The 25,078-nt window shown below is 43.1% G+C and overlaps 1 protein-coding gene across 34 annotated transcripts in view; it reads left to right on the plus strand.

Moving 5' to 3' along the window:
* Nucleotides 1–728: 728 nt before the first annotated feature.
* The window catches only part of CLASP2 (cytoplasmic linker associated protein 2), a 273,178-nt gene continuing 248,828 nt past the window's right edge, over nt 729–25,078 (plus strand). For 12 of the 34 annotated variants that reach the window (XM_037890161.2, XM_037890155.2, XM_037890156.2 and 9 more), the window contains exons 1-2: nt 733–2,382; nt 16,586–16,664. In XM_037890161.2, coding sequence (XP_037746089.1) covers nt 2,188–2,382; nt 16,586–16,664 — 274 coding nt within the window. In that variant the 5' untranslated portion in view covers nt 733–2,187. Of the gene's footprint in view, nt 2,383–16,585; nt 16,665–25,078 lie in introns of all 34 variants that reach the window. The other 22 variants (XM_027819598.3, XM_037890166.2, XM_043540694.1 and 19 more) reach the window with 5 other exon arrangements.

A 25,078-nucleotide genomic window follows, 5' to 3' on the forward strand; every position in this document is an offset into this window, starting at 1 on the left:
TGCAAGGAAGTTTGAGAACGGCTGGATGGAAAGAACGACAAAAGGAGGGGATAAGAGCCAATCAGCACTGGGGAGAGAGCTCTGCAATCTGTTTGATATAAAACATCAGTGAGACAAGGTGAGGTAATAGCTTTCCTTGGACTAGTATTACCTCACCCAGCTTACGTCTCTAATATCCTGGGACTGCCAGGGCGACAACTGCATCGCATGCATAAAACATCAGGGTCCCCTCCCTGCTTGCACTGCTCCTGCACCGGCCCAGATTCTTCCTTGTAGTTTCTTTTCCCCCTGCCGGCAATGCTGCTCGTTCCCAGGGTGGCGGTGGTGGAGAGCGGAAATCTCAGCTCTGGGGCCAGGGGACTGTCTGGACCCCATCTGACCCGTGCCCGCGCTACAGCGCTCCATGACTTTGACTTTGCAGCTGGAGAACGTGTCCGCCGAGCCGGCGGCAGGGCTGCCAGAGTGCAGCTCACTCAGCCCGCCCCTCGAGGGACTCTCTGCTCATGCAAACGGTTAACCCTCGGTCCCCCGCTCGCTCATGGGGGGGGGGGGGGGAATTATTGCTACTGCTGCCGCCTCTTCCCCACCCCCCCCTTTCGCTGGCGTGCGCTGCCCTCTTATCACGCCTCCGCCCGGCCCCCGGGGACTGCAGCAATGAGCGCACAGCTGCCGCAGGGAAGCTAGCTGCGCGCCGGGGCTTTTAAAGCAGCCGCAGGACCCCTCCCAAGGGCTGTCTCCTGCACTGCCTAACAGCCACGGCCGCTTTCAGACCGTTTCATCTCGGTCCAGCCGGCTTTATACTCCGCGATTTCTCTCTTCCCCGACTCAGCCCGCCCGCTGATTATTGAGGAAAAGCGCTGTACACAGGCCCTGCGGAGGCACGTGAAGAAAGGGAAGGACCTTCGCTCCTCTTCCTGGGGAGGTGGTGGCCGAACAGTCGCAAGCTCAGCAGCCCGCAGCCGACAAGCGCATGCGCCTGCTGACGGCTGTAAAGGTGGAGCCGCAAGACCACGCGCGCGCCCTGCCGCGCGAGTCGGGGAGAGGGCGGAGCGCGCGCACGCTGCAGCGCGAGGCGGGAAAAGAGGCGGAGGTCAGGCAGGGGACGCTGTCTCGCGCGCACGCGGGTTTCTGTGAGCTGGACTTGTGCCAGCGGAGGGCACGCGGGCGGCCGGCGGCGCGGGGAGCGAGCCGGGCTCGGTACTGGGAGCTGCCGCCGTCGCAGGCGTGCGCGCGGGCGTGTCGCGCGCCCTGAGAGCAGCCCGGCGGCGCGGAGGAGCTGGCGGCGGCTCGGGGAGGAGCGGGGCGGGGCCCGGAGGGTGAGTGACACCCGGAGGCGGGCGCCGGCCGGGCCGGGCCGGGGCTGGGGACGCAACCTTCCACGGGACCGAGGAACCGCCGCAGGCAGGAGACGAGACTAAGCGAGCCCGCGGGGTCCCGCGGCTGCCGCCCCCCACCCTCGCAGCGAAGACCGAGCGGAGGACGCGCCAGGGCCGCTGCGGGGCGAGTCCGGAGCGGCTGAAGTTTAGACCTGCCGCGGGGGCGGGGGCGCGGAGCCGCATCCATCCCCGGGCCAGGGAGCATGAAAGTTCCGCTCCGGCCCCGCCGCTGTTTCCGGCTGCGATTGGCGACGAGGAGCCGCTGCCTACCGCGCTGAGCGGCGGCGGCGGCGGGTCCGTGCCGGGCCTGCGGGCTGGGGAGAGACGCCAGCAGCTTCACCGCCGGCCTCTGGGGATCTCCTCGGAAAGTGCCTGTGGCGCTGACGCCCCCAGTTGGAACTTCGCAAGAAAGGAAACTTGGGGGAAATAGTGAAAAACACTGAAAACTTGGGAAAAAAAAAAAAACAGTTCCCCGAAATCAGAGGATCCTGCAAACATCCCCTCCCCGACTGCGTCACCAGCAGCCTCACAAGGGAATCACTGGAGATTTAATTTAATGCATTTGAAAGGATTTTTGTTCGTGTGTTTCTCGGTTAAAGGCCTTGTATTTACCTGGCGGGTTTGTCTGCGGAGAAGAACAGGAGAAAACCTCCTTTTTGCTGGGCAGGAGTTGAAGGTGAAACGTTGGTGGCTACTTTTCCAGCTGGGCACTTCTCCCCACGCCACCCCTCACTTTGTGTGTGTGTGTCTTGTTTTTGGTATTGAAGCAGTTTGATTCTTCTCCTAATAAACTTTTTCGTTCAAATCCACGATGGAGTCTGGCAATATGGACTATTTCTGTGATCAGGTACAGCAGAAAGATGTGAGCCGCAGGATGCAAATCGGCCAAGAATTGCTGGAGTATCTGGCTGACCCCAGTAGATCCACTGACCTAGAGCAGGATCAGCAGCGCCTTGATAAAGTGATTGACGAATTAACAGGATGGGTCAACTCTAGTAATTTTAAGGTAAGAATGTTTTGTGCAGTGGTTGTGCGTAACAGGATTTTTCATGTTAAAAAGGGATGGTGCTCTTAATTATCTTTAAATCATAAATGAGCAGAACAGGACCCCAGTTTTTCTTGCCTATCATATCTCGTTTCTTTCTTCCTTCCACAAAGAGAGGTTTTTCAGAAAAGTGGATTTTGTTAGTTGGAAAGATTTGTTTTACAGCATATTTCTGGCCTATAAGAGGTGTTCATATTTTCTGCTTTCATGTTGGATAAAAATAGTACTAGCATTTGTCATTTAACATATTGCAGTAAGAAAAGTAATTTATGGAGAGATGTTTTGGTGCATCTTTTTTTTTTTGGTGTGGTTCTTGATTATCTTTTCTCACATTTTATGTCATCCTGATTTTTGACCCCTCCCATTCCATATGCCCTATATTCACTCAGGTACATATTTTATGGGGTTGCCTTTATTTTTTGTAGGCCATACAAGTGATCTTTCACTAAATGTGTATTTTATAGGGGTTAACTAGTGATTGCTGTTTCAGGGTCCAAGTGTAAATTTGAGTTTATCCATGCCATCTTTTGTATAGTTTTCTCAGTATGAATAGTTATGTTGTATCTTTCTGGAGGTCTGTGATGACTCATGTTTCAGATTTTTGTTTATGTATCTTTAGCTAAAGTGTACAAGAAAGTGCTAATTCTGGGTGCATGGAGTGAATGTAGTCAATTCTCTTGCTTTTGGATACCCAGGAGAAACACTGGCAACATCGTCATATTGTCCACTTGGGTGACTATTTAACTGCGGGTTTCAGAGTAGCAGGTGTATTAGTCTGTATTTGCAAAAAGAAAAGGAGTATTTGTGGCACCTTAGAGACTAACCAATTTATTTGAGCATAAGCTTTTGTGAGCTACAGCTCACTTCATCGGATGCATACTGTGGAAATTGCAGAAGACATTATATACACAGAGACGATGAAAGAATACCTCCTCCCACCCCACTTTCCTGCTGGTAATAGCTTATCTAAAGTGATCACTCTACTTACAATGTGTATGATTATCAAGTTGGGCCATTTCCAGCACAAATCCAAGTTTAACCAGAACGTGGGGGGAGAGGGGGTAGGAAAAAACAAGGGGAAATAGGCTACCTTGCATAATGACTTAGCCACTCCAAGTCTCTATTTAAGCCTAAATTAATAGTATCCAGTTTGCAAATGAATTCCAATTCAGCAGTTTCTCTCTGGAGTCTGGATTTGAAGTTTTTTTGTTGTAAGATAGCGACCTTCATGTCTGTAATTGCGTGACCAGAGAGACTGAAGTGTTCTCCGACTGGTTTATGAATGTTATAATTCTTGACATCTGATTTGTGTCCATTTATTCTTTAGTCTCTAATGTGCCACAAGTACTCCTTTTCTGCTTAACTGCAGTTGCTTTGCGCTTCAGTCAACTGGTGGCAGTGTTGCTCCATAGTGCTGGACTCAAGTCTGTTAAGGGAGCATCAGGGTTTTTTGTTTTTGTTTGCAGGGGTAGTTTCGACTTTATCAGTCATTTTGAAGTGCCTCTCAAATTAGTTCTGTTGCTTCAATAGTTCTCTGAAGATTACAGCTCAACAGGCAAATATCAGAGCAGTTTGTTCAGTATAGTATACATGTTTGTCATGGTGGCACAGTAATTAAACTTTTTTTTAGCATTTATAGACGTTACAGATCTGTGAATTATTTTATAACATTTACGCCTATTTTTAGGATTGAGCTCTGAACACTATCAGTTTCAGCTATTTTCACAAGCACATCAATTATTACAGGTCATGTTAGTGTAGAGATGCCTCCTTATTAAATATTTAGCATAATTTTGTGTTCTTGGCCTTAAATTGCTTATTTTAGGGTAGAGATATTTCATATAGGCACATAACAAAGTTGGGTAGGTTTGAAAGAGATAATGCTTTCAGTTTGGATGATGAGCAACTGATAACATTTTTCTTAGCAGGATGGTAATTTAAAAAAAGTATACACTTAAGATAGGCAACAAAGACAAGCATCATCTCTGTGTGTTCTATGTAAAAGCTCATAAAAGATACCATTAGCTACAGATAAATAATGCTCTTTTCAAAGTGTAATTTCTTTCTCACATCAGAATGTTCTGTTTCCTTTAGATGTAAAGATGACTGGGTGCCTTGTTTAAGACTGGTAGAAAGGCAAGAAATATGTAGTATTCTAAATGATCAAATACTGTACTGTACAAATAGGGCTCTTACAGAGCTTAATAGACTTTAATAATGTAAAAGGCTTGCAGACTAATTAGAATTCAGTTTTGCGTTCCCTTCGTGCACATTACTCCTATTGACATTGAGTTTTATACACACAAAGGGCAGAATTCCCTCCCCAGCCCACCCTTCAGAAACAAAATAAAACAAGTATGTTACATCAACACAAGGGTAGTAGGAATGTAGGAATTGCAGTACTGGACTAGTCCAATTGCTCAGTTAATCCAGTAGCCTGTCTATGATGATGGTCACCACAAGATGCTTTAAAGGAAGATTAAGAATTTTCTCCTTGAGCTTGAGGAGTTTATATGTCTTCTATACTTATTTTATCTGATGCAACAGCGGAAGTTATCCATTTAACTGTTTTAAGTTTTTTTAATCATACTAGACTCTTGGCTTGAATGATGGTCCTGTGTTAATGAATTCCACAGGTTAATTGTGTAAGAATGATTTTATTCATTTTCCAAGGGACTGTCATCTTGATTCTTTCAATGTTGAATGCATTTAAAAAATCTTAATCCTTCAGTACAGAGTCATTTAAAGTGTGCCCTTCATGACTTTTTGAGCTGTGAACTGAATGTAAACTGATAAGGTGTTGGATTCATGAGACCACAGATACACAATTTCAGTGTGGTTGCTGCTGCATCAGTAGAATGAATTGCCAAGACACTAGTCATCTTCCTTGTAGCAGTGAAACTGAGGGGAAAAAAACCTTCTATTTACATTAATTGTTATGGGGAAATTGGATTCGCTTAACATCGTTTCGCTTAAAGTAGCATTTTTCAGGAACATAACTACAACGTTAAGTGAGGAGTTACTTGTGAATATATTCATATTTTATTTATTCATAAATAAATTTGATTCTCTCTCTGCCTGCTGCCTGCAGCAGTCCCCTATAGACCATTTCTGTAGGAAAAGGGCCCATTTTCCCTCAGAATAGCTGTAAAGGCTTCTGTGGACAGAAGCATAGTGGTGGTAGTAGCCACTCGACCTGACCCCCTTGGATAATTTAATTACCAAGCTTCCATCCAGTGTGGCTGCACAGAGTTGCACATACAGTTACATTTATATAACTGGGTTTTATCATTAAACAAAAACTTCTTTCTTGACATCTCACATAAGTATCCAAAGTACCCTCCATTAAAACTTCAGAAAAACAAGAGTGTGGAAAGGCAGGTTGCACTTTGAAACTTTTTTTCTTTCTCTCCACTCCCCCAGGACCAAGTCCCAGCTCCAGTCTCTAAAGGTCGCCTGTTAACTCTGTTTTTGACTATAAACCCTTTTGTGCCAAATCATCTTTCACTACCCCTAACTAGTTTACAGCCCTTCAGCAGCCCTTGCTGAAGCAGCACCAAACTTGAAAGATTACTGGCAGCTTCCCATAATGCTGCCCTTACTTCAAACCTCTCACAAGGGGACTGAAGTGCCTCTTTTCCCTGGAAGGCATTCAGTCCCCATGGGCAGGGACCTTCTTCCACTACCCATATACCAAGGAGGGTGGGCTCCTCAGCCACCCCCATACCTCTGGGTCCCCTAACACTTCCTCCATTTCCTTTTTAATCTCATCCCAGGTTGACCCCTGCACCTGGTATGGGCCCTGGTTCTTCCTTATCCATTTATCCAAAAAATCCTTTACCTTGGCTTGCCAGAACCCGCAACTACCATCACGAGAGTTCGCGATACCCCCTCCAAGCAGCTGCGCGGACTGTTGGGGAGGGGGACTTACAGGCTGCCACTCACCTATCCAATGCGATGCATCTGAGTCACGGCACCAAGATGTTAGGGGGCTTATTCCTTCACCCACTTACTTCCCTGGTCCTTCTCGCATGAACAGAGAGCAACAATACCCGAAGTCCAAAGGTGCAAACAATTCAATGTTTATTGGGGTGAACTTCCAGCAAGCATGATTCCAGTTTCCTTCCTTAGTGTCCCCCTTCCCAGCTCTGACACCACAGAGCCTTATACCTGTGTCCCTGTTCCCATTCCTGCCTTAGCCAAACATTATTCCAATTTCCTTACTCCCATTCCCTGTTCCCATTTCCCCCTTTAGCAAAACATGATTCCAATTTCTCCACCCCCATTCCCTGTTCTCATCTCTCCCACCCACCCCCACCCCCTTCCACCCACGCCCCCTCACTTCCTCATTGACTACAGATTATATAGTAAAACTTGAGTTCTGCTTAGCTATACCTTAACCAATCATTTTCCTGAAATTTAACTAACCAATCCTAACATATTGTAACATGATTATGTAACCAATTATATCCCACCACCTTAATTAGTTTACACCCAGCAAAATTAATTATACAGCAGACAGGAACAATCACAGAACCAGACAGATTATACAGACAAACAATAGCAAAGTGGGAACTATAATGACAAAACAATACAGAAGTGAGGATTTCACATCCCAGTATTGATAAGTGAGTTCTTGCCAGACAAGATGCTATCAAACTAAGTTTCCTTTTACATTTTCTGGGCACTTCCCTTTCTCTGGAGGTGATAGGAATTATCAGGACAGGATTGTATTCCTAACAGCCCAATAGCATCTTCTTTCAATGTGACTAGTTTGGAATGTGAGGATGTGACCGGTCGCTTCCTAGCTTATGGCTGCCTCTGCTGCTTAGCCAAAGGCCTTAGCCTAAGCACAGGGCCTCAGACTGTCACAGTAAGAGAAGGCCCTTACACCAGCAGACAGTGATTTTGATTCTCTTTTATACCTCTAGAACTAGCCAAGTGATAAGAATACCCCTAAATTCTTAAAGTACAGGCCTTTGCAGACAGGCCTGAATATCTACATCCTAACACTACTGTACCCCGATTTAATTTTTTTGTGGGGAAGCCTGTGGCCCCAGCTGCGTGTGTGTGGGGAAGCCCCCGAGCTGCGGCTTCTGCTGTTGCTCCCGGCGCCAGCTGCATTCTCTGCTGCTCCGATGGTTCCTAGAGCCAGCTGCCCAGTGCAGCTGGCTGTGGGGCTGCCCGAGCAGCTGGCTGCAGAGCCGCTCCCAACAGTGTCCGGTGTGGCTGTCCCCAGGACCAGCTGCTTGGGCTGTCCTCGGGTCAGTCACACTGGCTGCTGTAGAAGTCACGGAGGGTCGCAGGAAGTCATGGCATCTGTGACTTCCGCAAGCTCTATGGCAAACACGGAGCCCTAATGATGATGCAGAAAAGGCAGAAGTGTTCAGTAAATATCTGTCTTGTATGTGGAAAGAAGCAGGATGAGGTACTCCTATCATATGATAAAGTGCTTTCCAGTCCATTAGTAATTGAGAATGTTAGTTAACATCTAATAGGGATATACATTTTTAAATCAGCAGGGCCAGATAACTTGCACCAAAGAATCCTAAGAGTTGGCTGCAGTCTTTGGTCTGATGATAATTTTTAATAAATTTTGGAATATGGGGGAAATTTCAGAAGACTGGAAGAATGCTAAATGTTGTGTCAGTATTCAAAAAGGGCAAGTGAGATGACCCAGATAACTGTAGGCCAGTTAGCCTGACATAAATCCTGGGCAAAATGATGGAAAAGCTGATAACGGATTAAACTGATAAAGTATTCAAGGATAGGAATATAGTTAATGCCAGTCAACATAGTTTTACAGAAAATAGGTGTTGTCAAACTTGATTTCATGTTTTGATGAGATTACAAATTTAGTTGAGAAAGCTGCATGGACGTAATATACTTACTTTTGTAATGCATTTGACTTAGTATCACACGATATTCTGATTAAAATGTTAGGAGAATATCAATAGAGCACAAGTTAAATAGATAAAGAACTGGCCAACTCACATCTCAAAAGTAGTTGTCAAAGGGGAACTATCATTGAATGAGGGTGTTTCTAGTGGGCATCCACAGGGATCTGAAGCTATTCATCATTTACATCCGTGATCTGAAGTAACTATAAAGTTAGCGAGGATAAAATTTGCAGATTATGTAACGTTGGCAGAATGGTAAATAATGATGACAGGCAGTCATACAGAGCTGGAACCGTACAGCTAAATGTAAAGTTATACATTTAGGAACAAGAAATGCAGGCCATACCTACAAAAGGGGGCAATACATCCTGGTAAGCAAGAACTATGAAAAGGATTTAGGGATCATAGTGAACAAGCAACTGAATGTAAGTTCCCACTCAGATGCTATGGCAAAAAAGGCTAATGCTACATTTGGATGTGTAACAGGGGTGTAGCGAACAGGAATAGGGAGAAGATTTAGTCTTTATGGCATTGGTGAGACAGTTCTGGTATCCATGTTTTAAAAAGCATGTTGACAAATTTTGAAGAGGGTGCAGAAAAGAGCCACAAAAGATTTGAGGGCTGGAAAAAATTCCTTAGTTACTTGATTAGTGTGTAGGTACCTTCACGGGGAGAAAATATCAAGCACCAAAGGGCTCTTTAATCTAACAGAGAGAGACAACAAGAACCAATGTCTGGAAGCCATAGTCAGACACATTCTAACTGAAAATAAGGCACAGTTTTGTAGCAATTATGGTAATTGACCATTGGATCAGATTATCAAGGATCTCTTGACGTAGTCATATAAAGACTGCATGCCCCTCTCTGGAAGATATACTTTAGCCAAACGCAAGTTTTTGGGCCCCAATACAGGAGTAACTGGGTGAAATGTAATGGACTGTGTGATATATAGGAGATCAGACTAGATGATCTAATTGTCCTTTCTTGTCTTAAACTCTACAGATCGCTGATAAAATAGTTTCCCTTGGTTCTGCCTCATCTCCATTGTATGAAGTGCCTCTGCTGGAACCAGAATAAGCGTTCAGTACTGGGGTTACTGAATCATTTGTAGATTCTAGCCTCAATCGAGGGGCAAAAACAAGTAGTCTTTTTGTTTCCGTGAAAGTAATCCTAGAGTTCCTGATACAAGGTTTTTTCACAAAGTCTAAAAAGCTTTACTTCAGTTTGTCTCAATACTGTATTATGACATGCACCCTGTTTTCTTCTATTGCCATGTTCAGTTGTATTTTTCACTCCTTTGTAATTTTGGCTCTTATCTTTCACTAATAGTTGTGGAGTTAGGATGTTCTAAAGTGACACTTCGGGTCCTTAGACCTGCTGTAATAGCTGTCTCTGGTGTCTCCCCGTTTTCTGACACTCGAGGTAATCTTCCTGCCAGAGTGAAAGCCATGAGAAAGGATTGTAGACTTTCTATTTCATTGTAGATTCTTATTTTCACTTTTGTAGGTAAAGTGATCTGTACAGACCATTCCTGCACTAAGCCCAGTTTAGAATGCTGAACTTTGCAAAAAGCAATTGATCTCTTTTCCTTTATTTGGGTCATAAGCCTTTTGGCCAGTGAGAGAAATATTTTCATTTTCTGTGAGTAACCTGCACTGTAGCCTTCATATTAACTATTCTAATTTGTGGAAGTTCTGCCTTGTGTTTTAAGCCACATGGAAGGACCACAAAACCCTTCAACTTCTCTTTTGCCAGGTGGATCAAATTATTCTGTTTTTCAGTTAGATAAGTAATCTAGGAATCTGCTTTGAGATTTTGGTACACTATCTTTGACAGAATGAGTAATGTTTGAGGGAGAAATGTCAGCTCTTATGAAAATCTGCAAGGATGTTTCCCGGTGATCAGTGTTTTTTCTAAACATTTAGAAATTTGAGTTGCTATCCTCTTAGGATATAATTTTTGGGTGACAAAGCCTGCTGTCTTTTCTTGCTGTCTGTTGGGATGAAGCTGTATGTTGTATATACATTAAAAACAAATCCTTTAATTGTTGAGTTCAAAACAATGTGAGTAGCTTTTGTAGCATCTTTTAAATCTCAGGCTAATTCTAGTATGAGGGGGTTAATCAGTGGATATTTTTTGATCCACAGTTGCTTCTTGACTTCCTGTATTTGTACTGGTTATTTTTGTTTTGACAATTTTGTTATCTTCTCTCTATTGTTGATGGATAAATGGGCACTGCTGATCCAAGACAGATGAGAATCTAGGGAGAATTCTGTAAGGGGTAGTAGGACAAGACATGATACTCTGAGAGCATTCCTCTTGGTACCCCTCTTATTTGTTCCCCACTTTTGTACTCCTATCCTTAGCAGTGTTGGCCTTACTGGATGCCCGGGGATGTACAGCCTTATGTACACAATCCTACATCATCTGTTGTCCCCAGGATTAGATCCTCCTCCTCCTCCCCAAAGAGGCAATATAGACCATTCCAGCTAGGTAAATTAGTGTAGTCTCAGATCCTGAAAAGACAGGAGAAAAAGGCACTCCAGGACCTCATCAGATGCCTTGCAGAGGCTCTGTGCGCTTCTTTGCTCAGCAGGTCTGCTATGCGAATAAATGAAGGACTTTTGGAGCCTGCATAAAACCTATGGCATATTCCATCATCAATACTGGCCACATGCAAGTGAGTAGACCAAATGTCTCTTCCAAAGGGTTTGAAAAGTTTAATTCCCACTCAGTACTAGGTTTGCTTATAGTGGCTGTGGCCAAGGAGTGTTCAAAACAGCAAGGACCTCCCATGTCCACATCCAGGAAGAAGGACCTGAAGAAACTAGGCCTCTTTAGGAGCAAGGTTTACTCATTGGCCAGCCTCCAGATGTGCATGGATAATTATCGAGCCCTATTCTCCAAGGATACATTTACATTGCAGCAGGAAGCGTGCATCCCAGGTTGCACAGACAGACGTGCTAGCTGTGCTCTTAAGATAGTGTGCCAATAATAACAGTGTAGCCTTGGGTAGCCTTGCATGGCAGCTTGGGCTAGCCTCCTGTGTACGTAACGAGCGGGTCCAGATGGATTCAACTACTTGAACTGGGAAAAGCTGTCTCAATTCATAGACAAGCCACCACAGGAACATTGAGAGTAATTGAAAGCCATTGTAACTGAGGGTCAGTTGATAGGCCGCACTTTCCTACAGGCTGTGTTGTATGTGCCTGATATGGTCATACATACTATGACAACTTTGGTGGCCATGAGGTCTTCCTCGTTCCAGGTGTCGGGGATCCTCAGCGTGGTCCAAATTACAGTCAAGGACCTTCCTTTTGCGGGCAGTGAACCCTGTAACAAATGAGGTCCACTGTTCGTTAAAGGACTCCATGGCTACTTCATGTTCACTGTACCTAAATATTCCAGCCCCAAGGACAGTAATCTTGCTTCAGGCAACGTCCCTCTGCCCAGTACTATTACAAACCCAGAAGACCTTAGAGCCACCGAGAAAGAAAGTTCAGTGTAGGTAACCCTTTAGTTTATTCCTCTGAAGATGCAGCTCTTCAGCCAGGCAGTAGGTTCGATACCTGTGTTGAGAGTCGAGCAGAATCTCTTGAGGATTGATTCCCTTCTCTCCCCTCCTCACCCAACCAGCAGCTGCCTTTTATTTTTTGGAAGTCTGGATTTGATCATTTATGACTATGTGTCCTGGAAATTGTAAACAAGGGCTATTCTATCCAATTTCAGTCCTTTCACGTCCCTTACCCTCTTCCCCATCCCTTTTCAGGGACTTTTTTCACAGGGTACTGTTACAAAAAGAGGTGGACGCCGTTCTACAACTTAGAGCAGTAAAGGAGGTGCCTTTAGAATTCAGGGGCAAAGGTTTTTATTCCCATTATTTTCTCATCCCAAGAAAAAAAGGGTGGGCAGCGCATTCTGGACCTTTCACGTCTCAACAAATTATCCACTGTTTCAAGTTCAGGATTGTGAACTCATTCCCTCATTAGATCCTTATGACTGGCTTGTGGCTCTCAACCCACAAGCTCCTATTTTCACAACTCCATTCATCCAGCCAAATGGAAATATCTCAGATTACTACTAAGAACATCTCACTAGCAATACAGTCTCTGATCTTTCCACAGCACAGAGTATTCACCAAGTGCTTGGCAGTCATGGCAGCTTGTCTAAGGAGACAAGAAATCCGGGTCTACCCATGTGTCAACAACTAACTGATTTGAGGAAGACCACCTCAGCAAGTGACCAACTTGATCCAAGAACTCTTAAAACTCCTCACTGCCCTGGGCTTTAAAATCAACAGAGACGTTCATGCTTACTCTGACTCAAAGCATAGTTCGTTGGAGCAGTGTTAGATTCTAGATCAGTGAGTTTACCATAAGAAAGATTCCAAATGATGATGAACCTCATCAACCAACTTAAAGATTACCCCAAGACACTAGGAGTAATGCCTCAGACTCTTGGGACACATGGCCTGATACACCTATGTGATGTGATTTGCCAGACCTCACCTATGCTCTATGCAGGAGCAGTTGAAATCAGTGTGTCTGTCCAGCAGGCATCACATGAACAGTGATATTCACAGACCAGGAAGAACTCCTCATAAAACTGGTAGAAAGACCTCTTCAGGTGTGGAATGGAGTACCTGTACTTACTAAGACGCTGGTGACACACACACTTCCATTTAGGGATAGGGAGTTCATCTAGATCACCTTCAAACTCAAGATACATAAGGTAAACATAGGTCCTCTCTCTGCTTCTAATCCACCTACAGCTCAGAGCCATCCACCTGGAATGCAAAGCATTCCTATCCGAACTCCACAGATCCACATAACATCATCACAACTAGGCATTATGCCAGCAGATGAGACAGCAAGATTGTCTCTACTTTGTTAGGAGGCCATTTTGACTTTGGGATTGGTGCACTCTGAATTAGATCACATCAGTGGCTCTGTACCTTCCCAGTGTTCAGAATATGTTGGCAGATCAGATCAGCAGGCACTTCTCAGGCAACCATGAGTGGCCCCCAAAGACAGTCTTACAGAACATGTTTCATAAGTGGGGATGTCTATCAATAGACCTCTTTGCCCCGTAGACCAGAACAAATGTCACATTTTATTTCAGAGGGCGTGCAAGTCCAGTGCTCCCTGGCAGACATTTTCTCATCCCTCAGACATCTAAGCTAATTGTATGCCTTTCCACCAATCCCTATACCACCGAGGGTTCTGAGGAAGATATTACATAGCACAGGACTGATGATTATGATTATAGCCCGAGGTAGTTCTGATATTCAGATCTGATGATCATTTCAATACAGCCCCTCTTCATCTTATCTACCCTGCCTGTGTCTCACAGAACAATGTTCAGATGAAGTTGGATAGCTGACATGCTAGCTGGATGATGTCCACCGCAAGAAGCTGTTGAGCTGAAGGTCAGAACATTTTGCTCCAAAGCAGAAAAGTCTTAGCTGGTGGGAAAGAAATGTAGTGGCCCCTTTAAGGGGTCACCCTCTTGATGTGGCTGCAGACTAGGGATGGTTAGGGCAGGACGTAATCATCTGGCTAGGTGGGTAGGCTGGTGGGACTCATGTAACCTGTTGGCCCCCGCCTGCCTGGGGGAAGGTACATAAACTCTGTTTCTCCATCTTGAACCAATGTCACACCTAAATTAGCAGCACCCACTATCCCACCCCTGTTTTTTTGGTCTGGTGACGAAGTTGTGCTAGTTTCCTTTTTTGGGATTGGGGAGAAGTTTTTCTCACTGCTGGATTGGCCTGGATGGCTGGTTTTCACCTTCCTAGCAGGAGCTCAGTGACCCTATGGTGTACGTCAGAAGGTAATGTTAGTGTTGTCATAGTTTAGCACATGTCAGGTGTCCAGTGCGGGTACTGATTTCATGGGTGGTCTGGTTCCTTGGTAAATTGGAAGTGAACTAGAGTGGAAGGCATCCTGCAAAGAGGCTGTGTAATGGATTTGGGGCTCCTAATATCTGGTACTCTGAAGAGACAACTCCCTTTCTCTTGCCTCTTGACCATCATATTAGAGGAGGGTGTTTGGGGTCCAAGCAACAGGTTGGGGATCAGTTTTGTGTGTGCCTGAAGGCTGACTGCAGCTCTTCACCATCTGGAAACAATTAGAAAGGAATCATGACCCACACTGTGAATTATTAGTTAAATTAATAAAGATGCAGCCTAATAAAACCACATCCCTTACATCTTGACTGTTACATGTCCAGGACAGTATTTTCTTTGTATCTGCGGAAGAGACTACTGATGTCAAAAGCTGGTTTAGCGCTTCAGTAAAATATGATTCCAGGTGCATAACAAATTACTTACACCAGTTCAGTGCCTTGACTTTTTAAAACTTCAGCAGCAAACATATACCACTTGAATGGTTCAACTCCAATCTTGAAAATAATTATGGTTGATGTGATTTGATGGCTGAGTGTAGCTGTCCATGTTATAATAGCATCTTTCTCTTCAGGAGTTAGGCATCTACCCTGGTAATTTGTGTTGAGGATATTGGCAAGAAAATGAGGTGGGTAAGTGCTTGCTCCATTTGCTTCTTCACTGCCTGAAATTTAACTTTGTTTAGTGTTGCTTCCTGCAGCGTTGCTTAAAATTATTTCCAAATTTCAACAGCATCAGCAGTAGAGCAGCTGTATTTCTGTAGATTGTCCAAAGCTTTGGAAACAGGTTTCAGTATATTAAGCTTATCTTCTACATTTCACTTAAGTCCTATGTTGACTACTTTTGCAGTGTGTGACGGGTTCCCCGGGGTGCAACCTGAAACTGGGGTACTGCTGAGTCTTCTGGTGAACCAACCTGGGCGCTCTCTCACACTGTGATGCTGTGACAAGCTGCAAACCTCTCCAGCTACTGCACATACACAGCCATCTAAAGGCAGGGATACACCCAGCTGAGTTAAATGAATGTTTCTCCTACCCACTCATGAATTAACAATAGAGAGAGTCCAGCGAATTCCCACAGATCCCCAGCCCAGGACCCCAGAGCTGTAGCATCCTGCCTTGGTCAGAAGCCTGACCAGTGTAAGTTCGTACCCATTCTGCCCATCCCTCAATGTGGAGAGGATGTGCACCAGCTTTTGTATGCTACACAGATTTCCCAAGCACTTCAACCAAAACACACTGTTTTAGGTAAAATATTAAACAGATTTAGTAACTACAGAAAGATAGATTTTAAGTGATCATAAGTAATAAACATACAGATCAGTTGGTTACCTAAGAAATAAAAGTTAAAATTGCAATCTGAGTTCTATAAACTAGACAGGATTTGAATCAAGGAGTATCTCACCCTGATGGTATAGTGCCTTAATACAAGCTAGGATTCTCCTTTCCAGGCTGGGACCATCTCCGCCATTCCAAATCTTTCTCTACCAGACGTGCTTTCATGGAGTTGGCGGGGGAGAGAGGCCAAATGATGATATCGCTTCTCCTTCTTTATAGGTTCTTCCAGCTTGCTGAAGCAAAGTGATTGTTAGAGAAGTATTTTATAACTTGAATGTTTTTTACCTTAGTCCTGGCATCCCTGAGTGTTTGGCTAAATTTTTTTAATTGCATGATTAATCACAATTAATTTTAAGATTGGGAAACAGGAATAGAAATCTTAAAAGTACTTGAAAGTTCTGGCAAGTACAATAAGATATTACTAAGTGATCTTCATGGTTAAAGATAGGATGTCCACGTGTGCTTTCAACTGCATAGTGAAATGCTTAGACAGCTGGCCAGAATGCTTTTAAAAATGACCTCTTTAGTCCAGAGGTCATGTGACCTAGAGTGATCATAGGGCTGGGAACCTTACATCAATTATGTTTCTACGTCTGCTACTGACTGTATCTGTTGTTCCTTTAGCAGATGAATTTTAAGTAAATCATTGTCAATTACAAATGCAAAAATTAGATGACTGATTTGAGTTTAAATCCATTATAGGTGAAAATATGAAAATGTTGCATTCCTAAAAATTGCTCCCTTTTGGCTGAAGAATGCAAAAGGTACTGAAAAATCCAAAGTGCAGCATATTATGTAAACATACTAGATCGAGCCTAAATATAGTATTAAAATTATTCACCTTATATAAAACCTTTAGAAAGTAATTGTCAGCTCTCTAATTCGAATATTGATCTAATGGTTCAATATGGGTGACTACGTCAGTTGCCAGCCCAGGTATTTATAGACCGATTAGAATATATTTTAAAGAACTGTCTAGTGATATGCTATATATATCTAATACTTTCTTTTATTTTCTACAGGTGGCGTTAGTTGGATTAGATGTCCTAGGTGCCTTTGTTGACAGACTATCAGGACACTTTAAATCCTATGTACCAACTGGTGAGTGAAGTACCAGTCAATTCTCCTTTTCCTTCAAAGAAAAATGTAGGAAAAAAGTGCTGTTTTCTTAGTAAACATTCTTATTTTAGCAACTATATCTGACAAATGGCTGAGAACTTTTGGTAGTAACTATCACCCTAATCAGGTAAACACACACTCACGCTAAAAAGCATATATCTGCAGGATGAGGGCCTATATGCCCCATTAGGAGTTGACTTATACATACTTATATTAACTTGTCAATATTACGTATATACTTTACCTTAATATTTTAAGACAGCTATATTGTGATTCTTCAAGTTTCCAAGAATTTTTTGTCATTAATTTCTTGCTACACAGTTGTTTACTGTTCTCCATTATCTAAAGTTGTGTGACAACTTGATTGTATTACTTTAAAATTGCATTAATTGCAGTTTCTATTTGTACAAGCCTGTGTATGGCTTCATGAGCCTTGGCATTAAGGGATAGGCTGGGTCCCCAAGGATAACGATAGGCATTTCAACATCCCCAACAGTTATTTTCTGGTCTGGGAAGTAAGTCCCTTCCTGCAGCTGTTCAAACAGACCAGAGTTCTAAAGATGTGAGCGTCGTGTACCTTTCCCGGCCATCCCATGTTGATGTCGGTGAAACGTCCCTTGTGATCCACCAGTGCTTGCAGCACCATTGAAAAGTATCCCTTGCGGTTTACGTACTGGCTGCCAAGGTGGTCCGGTCCCAAGATAGGGATATGCGTTCTGTCTATCGCCCCACCACAGTTAGGGAATCCCATTGCAGCAAAGCCATCCACTATGACCTGCACATTTCCCAGAGTCACCACCCTTGATAGCAGCAGCTCAGTGATTGCATCGGCTACTTGCATCACAGCAGCCCCAACAGTAGATTTGCTCACTCCAAATTGATTTCCCGCTGACCGGTAGCTGTCTGGTGTTGCAAGCTTCCAGAGGGCTATCGCCACTTGCTTCTGAACTCTGAGGGCTGCTCTCATCTTGGTATTCGTGTGCTTCAGGGCAGGGGAAAGCAAGTCAGAGTTCCATGAAAGTGCCCTTACGCATGCGAAAGTTTCGCAGCCACTGGGAATCATCCCAGACCCACAACACTATGCGGTCCCACCAGTCTGTACTTGTTTCCCGGGCCCAGAATCGGCGTTCCACGGCATGAGCCTGTCCCATTGCCACCAAGATGTCCAAATTGCTGGGGCTCGTGCTTTGAGAGAAGTCTGTGTCCATGTCCTCATCGCTGTCGTCATCGCGGTGCCATCTCCTCCTCGCCTGCTTTTACAGGTTCTGGTTCTGTACATGCTGCAGGATAATGCATGAGGTGTTTACAATGCTCATAACTGCTGTGGTGATCTGAGCGGGCTCCATGCTTGCCGTGGTATGACGTCTGCGGGAGAGCAGAGTTGCAGCGGAAGTGGTGGCTAAAGACGGATGCCACGAGAATAGATATTTATAGAGAACGACGAGAGGACCTGCGAGGTGGATTCATGAGAGCAGAGTTTCAGTGGAAGCGGTGGAGGATGACATTTCCCGAGGAAGAACACATGTACCCGGGAGCCCATGACAGACAACATGGAGAAATTCGCTATTGAGACAATAGCAGGAGAGCAGAGTTGCAGCGGAAGCGGTGTATGACGACGATTAGCAGCACGCGGGAGGACCAGAACAGATCCCCTGAGCTGCAGGAGAGCAGAGTTGCAGGGGAAGCAGTGGATGACAATGGTTAGCAGACCTATTGTACCGTCTGCTGCCAGCAGCACCCAGGACACAACAGCGGTGGTGTCGGTGAGCTGAGCTGAGCAGGCTGCACGCTTGCCATGGTATGGCATCTGCTCAGAAAAAAGGTGCGAAACAATTGTCTGCCGCTCCTTTCACGGAGGGAGGGGCGACTAATGACATGTACCCAAAACCATCCACAACAATGTGTTTGCCCCATCAGGCACTGGGAGCTTAACCCAGAATTCCAGTGGGTGGCAGAGACTGCGGGAACTGTGGGATAGCTACCCACAGTGCACCCCTCCATCAGTCGATGCTAGCCACGGTGGTGAGGACGCACTCCGCCGACTTAATGTGCTTAGTGTGGACATATGCAATCAACTGTATAAAATCGATTTCTAAAAATCAACTTCTATAATATCGACCTAATTTCATAGTGTAGACATACCCTTAGTTGGTAGCTCTCACCTCTGGGCCAGAAGGTCATGAGCTCAATGTTGCACTAAGATTTTGAGTCGTTGCCGATTTTGACAATGCAGAACAGTAAATAGTATAAATATTAATTTGTAGATGCCTATAAGTACATGCATCTGGGAGCTTTAAAATGTAATTGAAAACATGATAAAAAGGCAGCTTTCTAAATCGTAGAGCATGAACACCTTCCATCATACAATAAGACAACACACAATATACTTAATATAAGAAACATGCTTAATGTAAGAAACGACTAAGTCTTGCAACTTGTCCTGAAAGATGTCTCAGATGTATTTGTCTTACATTTAGGGAGTGTTCTGGAGTTATGCAATAAATCTTCATTGGAGAAGGCCTTGCTTTCCATCATCTCAGGATTAAACCTGGGCTTTAATGTGATTTTAATATTTTTTATTTATTTTTATATTGTACTTTTGGTGTACACAGTTGAACAGATATGTAAGTCAAGTCTTTGCTCAGAAGAGTTTACAATTTAAATATTTTACTATGTTGGAATAAAAATAATGCCACTCTACCCTAAGCTGTGAACCCTGCGTATCTGCTCGGTGCAAACAGCATAAGTAGATGCTGATAAGTTTTCCCCAGCCTACCTGTGATGCATTTTATCCAAGTTGAGCATGAGAGCTTGTCTAAACTCAACTTTCACCAGTTTAATTCCACTTAAAATTGCAGCTTCAGTTAAACCGCTTCTACTTTATGTAGAGCAGGCCTTAAATTGCCATGTGAAATCTGCTTTGGGAGAACCATGGGAATTCCAGGAGAGGACAGAACTTTTGCCTTTATGTGTATTCACTGTTTATATGCCAGGTTGATGAGAAATAAGTTTAACCAAGAGCCAGTTTTTCTCCAGTCCATCCATGTGCAAAATCACTTCTGTGGTTGTTAATGAAGAAGGAAAGAGACCTGAATTACATTACCCTAGTAACAGGTTTCAGAGTATCAGTATTAGTTTCTCCTTTCAGCCATCTCTCTGTAAAACACTGCTATGTTGTTGCACTGTATATTCAGTGTTAAAAGCGTCTTGCACACTTGTGCATAACTAAGCCTGAACTAATCAAATAACGCTCTCTTGGGTGTGACCATACTGTGTTTAAACAGTCTGGGTTATAGAAGAAAATATTTCAAATCCATATCTCGGCTCTGTGAATAGCAGTACTGCTTACTTGAGAGGGTGTAGGACTAGGAAATCATCCTATAAACTTTGTGGCTGAACCCAAAGCTCCCATGGTCAAGCAGTGGGAAAGAATCAAAATTATGATTCTTTGCAAACTCCAGCTGTGACATTTTAACAGATATGGCACTGCCTGTTATGGTCATAGTTCATGATGTGGGCTGATGGCCAGTTGTGTATTGCAGATTTACACTTCAGGCTGGCAGTGTGATATGGGGAGTGAGGGAGGGCTCCTATTACTAGACAGGAGAATATTAAGGGAGAGAGAAGAGCATAAGATCTCCAAATAGAAGACAAGATGGCTATAGCAACACTGAGTCTTTTTCTTAGCAAATGTATATGTTCTCTAATATGCCTCTTTCAGTCTATGACTTTGCTGGATCTCATCATACATACAGATTAGAGGCGGGGAGAGCTTTTCCAATCAACTCTTAAATATTACTTTGAAAATTGAAAATGCTGATGCAAACCATTAACTTCCCCCTCTCCTTTTTCTTCATTTATATACTCCAGGAAGTAGTCTTTGTGGTTTGCCATTCTTACTCGAAAACAGTGTCACAGTCTTAATGTACTCAAGTATGATCACTTATTATATTAAGCACCATTCTGTCCCATTATTGTGAGATTAAATTGGTACTATTTTTTATATAATGGTGTTGGGTATTTTTTAAATCCACCTTATCCCAACTGGAAATTTCAGTCTGCTTTTTTGGTATATATTATTTTCTTTAATGAAATAAGAAATTGAAGGGTTTGTCATATGCCAAAAAAAAAAAATCCTGCATTTTCTCACTTCATGCCTTGTCTTTTTGAGATATTGGAATGTTCCTATGCATGATACTTACACTCCCAGTAATAACTGACCTAACGCATTACCTAAGCATAACCTGTCAAAACATGGGCCTGCAGTTACATTGGAATGTAGTTCTTTAAAGGTGAGGCAAGGGGAATAACTGTCATTTAAGACATTTGCTCACTTAAGAATAAACAAGGGTTTTGCTGAGGAGTGAAAGCAAAACAAATGCATTGTTACCTATATAGCTTTATGAACTACCTATATCCCATAAATTAGTTTTAGCCAGGGTCACTAACACAGGCATTTTAATATGACCTGAATTGCACATTAGTAACCTTTGTATGGAGGTATACCATAGGGTAAAGGAGAATGAATTCAATTTCCTAGGCAACAATCTTGCATTGTAGTGAGTGTGTTTTACCCTTTCTTTTCAGATTAACCATATTACACATTCTTTGCAGCTATCATCAATATTGATATTTCTGGGAGTTTTGAGAGAGATGAAATGCTGAAATGATTTTTATAAATACCTTCATTGAAGGTGATTGAACTGTTTCACTACCAAAGAGATTATTGTAGAAGTCTAAGGATACCTGGTAATTCATAAGAACAGAGAGGTATGTTCTGGGGAAATGAAGCAAATTAAGCAGCATTTTTTAAGAAGTGTCTGTCTTTGAAACAGTGTAGGGCTATAGTGTAATTTAACAACTACTTCATGAAGATGTGATTAAAACAAAATACAGAGATTACATAAACATGCATTTCTGTTTTTTCCACCACATTCCATGGCTTGCAAAAATGATTGAAGTATTTTTAAAGGAGTGGTACATAAGAGGACAAAAAATAAGAATAAATGTATGAAGAAATGTCACAAAAATAGTGCTTTGAAACTCTGTATAAGTCCTCGTTCACCAGAGTTAACTCTGTTTTTTCTATGCTGCACTGTTCACAGCCAAAGATCAAATAAGAGTCCCAACATCTGTGAACTGCTGAGATTCTTCAGTACAGTGATTGTGGTTAGAGGAAGGGGTAGGAATTAATTTGAGGGATGAGGTTAATGGTTTTGCCTCCTTTTGGGGAAAAAAAAAGTGTTCTTCTGAGAGAACTTTGACGGTATGTTAGAAAGCTATAGTCTTCATTAAGTAAAGACTAAGGTGTGCAGAAGTGCCTCAATTTCTGGGTGCCTCAATTTTTCTGTAACCACCTTGAGACTCATGAAAGGGGCCTGATTTTCAGAGAGTAGGTTCTCAGAAAATTGAGGCTTTCAAAATTGCTAGCCATTTTTTAAAATCTTGGCCTAAATCATATCCTGCTTGAATGTTGCTTTTCCTCACCTAATAGTTCAATATTTGTTAATATGGAACCAACGTAACATCAAAATATAGTTAGGAATTCTTTTGTTGTTGCCACAGAAAATGGAGAGAGTAAAGAATAACAATAGAGGACTAATTAATATATCCAACCTTTCTCATTAAATATGAAACCCTGCCTTGAACAAACTTCTTCACTTGCATTCCAGAATCTGTTAGATTATTTCAGCTTTAATTTACAAGAGACTTTTCTGTGTTTATTAAATTGTTCTTGAGGCTGTGATATGATATTTCCTGTTAAATTCCATGTGCAGCCTTACAGGACTTGTCATGAAATACATCTTAAGAATCTGCAAACTGAGTAAGGGAGAAACAGAATGAACCAGAAATCATTTTAAGCACTGTGTAAAAACCTCATTTTATTATAACAGCTTGAAAATGTATATATTTTACCATCCCAGGTACCAAATCTACTTGATAACATTTTACTTATAATTTTGATAAACAAAACAGTCTTAATACTTTTAATGAAAAGGAAATGCTTAATATGGGCTAGTAGATGAGAATAATCCTTTAAGGTTATATATAGTTGTTGCTTGCTTCAGAGTGAGACAGCAGATGCTGGATATTTAAGTTTTCTGTAACATGTTGTAGGATAAGCAGTCACTGGATAAGAGGGTATCCCACGTATCGATCATAGAATCATAGAATATCAGGGTTGGAAGGGACCCCAGAAGGTCATCTAGTCCAACCCCCTGCTCGAAGCAGGACCAATTCCCAGTTAAATCATCCCAGCCAGGGCTTTGTCAAGTCTGACCTTAAAAACCTCTAAGGAAGGAGATTCTACCACCTCCCTAGGTAACGCATTCCAGTGTTTCACCACCCTCTTAGTGAAAAAGTTTTTCCTAATATCCAATCTAAACCTCCCCCATTGCAACTTGAGACCATTACTCCTCGTTCTGTCATCTGCTACCATTGAGAACAGTCTAGAGCCATCCTCTTTGGAACCCCCTTTCAGGTAGTTGAAAGCAGCTATCAAATCCCCCCTCATTCTTCTGTTCTGCAGACTAAACAATCCCAGCTCCCTCAGCCTCTCCTCATAAGTCATGTGCTCTAGACCCCTAATCATTTTTGTTGCCCTTCGCTGGACTCTCTCCAATTTATCCACATCCTTCTTGTAGTGTGGGGCCCAAAACTGGACACAGTACTCCAGATGAGGCCTCACCAATGTCGAATAGAGGGGAACGATCACGTCCCTCGATCTGCTGGCTGTGCCCCTACTTATACATCCCAAAATGCCATTGGCCTTCTTGGCAACAAGGGCACACTGCTGACTCATATCTAGCTTCTCGTCCACTGTCACCCCTAGGTCCTTTTCCGCAGAACTGCTGCCTAGCCATTCGGTCCCTAGTCTGTAGCGGTGCATTGGATTCTTCCATCCTAAGTGCAGGACCCTGCACTTATCCTTATTGAACCTCATCAGATTTCTTTTGGCCCAATCCTCCAATTTGTCTAGGTCCTTCTGTATCCTATCCCTCCCCTCCAGCGTATCTACCACTCCTCCCAGTTTAGTACCATCCGCAAATTTGCTGAGTGTAATCCACACCATCCTCCAGATCATTTATGAAGATATTGAACAAAACCGGCCCCAGGACCGACCCCTGGCGCACTCCACTTGACGCCGGCTGCCAGCTAGACATGGAGCCATTGATCACTACCCGTTGAGCCCGACAATCTAGCCAGCTTTCTACCCACCTTATAGATAACTGGTTAAAAGATAGGAAACAAAGGGTAAGAATAAATGGACAGTTTTCAGAATGGAGAAAGGTAAATTTTGGTGTCCCCCAGGAGTCTGTACTGGGACCAGTGCTGTTCAACATATTTATAAATGATGTGGAAAAAGGGGTAAACGGTAAGGTGGAAAATTTGCAGATGGTACAAAATTATTCAAGATAGTGGAGTCCAAAGCAGACTGTGAAGAGTTACAAAGGGATCTCACAACACAGCGGCAGATGAAATTCAGTGTCGATAAAGGCACCTTAGAAAACATAATCTGAACTATCCATACAAAGTGGTGGGGTATAAATTAGCTGTTACCACTCAAGAAAGAGATCTTGGAGTCACTGTGGATAGTTCTCTGAAAACATCTACTCAACATGCAGCAACAGTCAAAAGTAACAATGTTAAGAACTGTTAAGAAAGGGATAGATAAAACAGAAATATCAATGCCACTGTATAAATCCATGGTATGCCCACATCTTGAATATTGCATGTACATCTGGTCTCCCCATCTCAAAAAAGAGGTATTAGAATTGGAAAAGGTACAGAGAAGAGCAACAAAAATTATTAGAGGTATGGAACGGCTTCCATATGAGGAGAGATTAAAAAGACTGGGACTTTTCATCTTGGAAAAGAGATGACTGAGAGAGGATATCATAGAGGTCTATAAATTCTTGACTGGTGCAGAGAAAGTGAATAAGGAAATGTTATTTACTCCTTCACATAACACAAGAACTAGGGGTCACTTAATGAAATTAATAGGCAGCAGGTTTAAAACATACGAAAGGAAGTATTTCACACCACATAGAGTCAACCTGTGGAACTTGTTGTTGGAGATGTTATGAAGGCCAAAACTGTAACAGAAGTCAAAAAGGTTTCAGAGTAGCAGCCATGTTAGTCTATATTCATGAAAAGAAAAGGAGTACTTGACACCTTCGAGACTAACAATTAAGGTGCCACAAGTACTCCTTTTCTTTTTGAGAATTCAAAAAAGAACTAGATAAGTTCATGGAAGATCGGTAGAGCCCTGCACAGATACAAAATTTATATCTGCAGATATAAACCAGTATGTGTGGCGCTGTAGGGATCTACTGGGAACCACAGTGGTGAAAGCAGCAGCCTATCAGGCCGCCACTCCCAGGAGCCAACGCCCC

Source organism: Chelonia mydas, chromosome 2, assembly GCF_015237465.2.
Source record: "Chelonia mydas isolate rCheMyd1 chromosome 2, rCheMyd1.pri.v2, whole genome shotgun sequence".
Taxonomy (NCBI): domain Eukaryota; kingdom Metazoa; phylum Chordata; order Testudines; family Cheloniidae; genus Chelonia; species Chelonia mydas.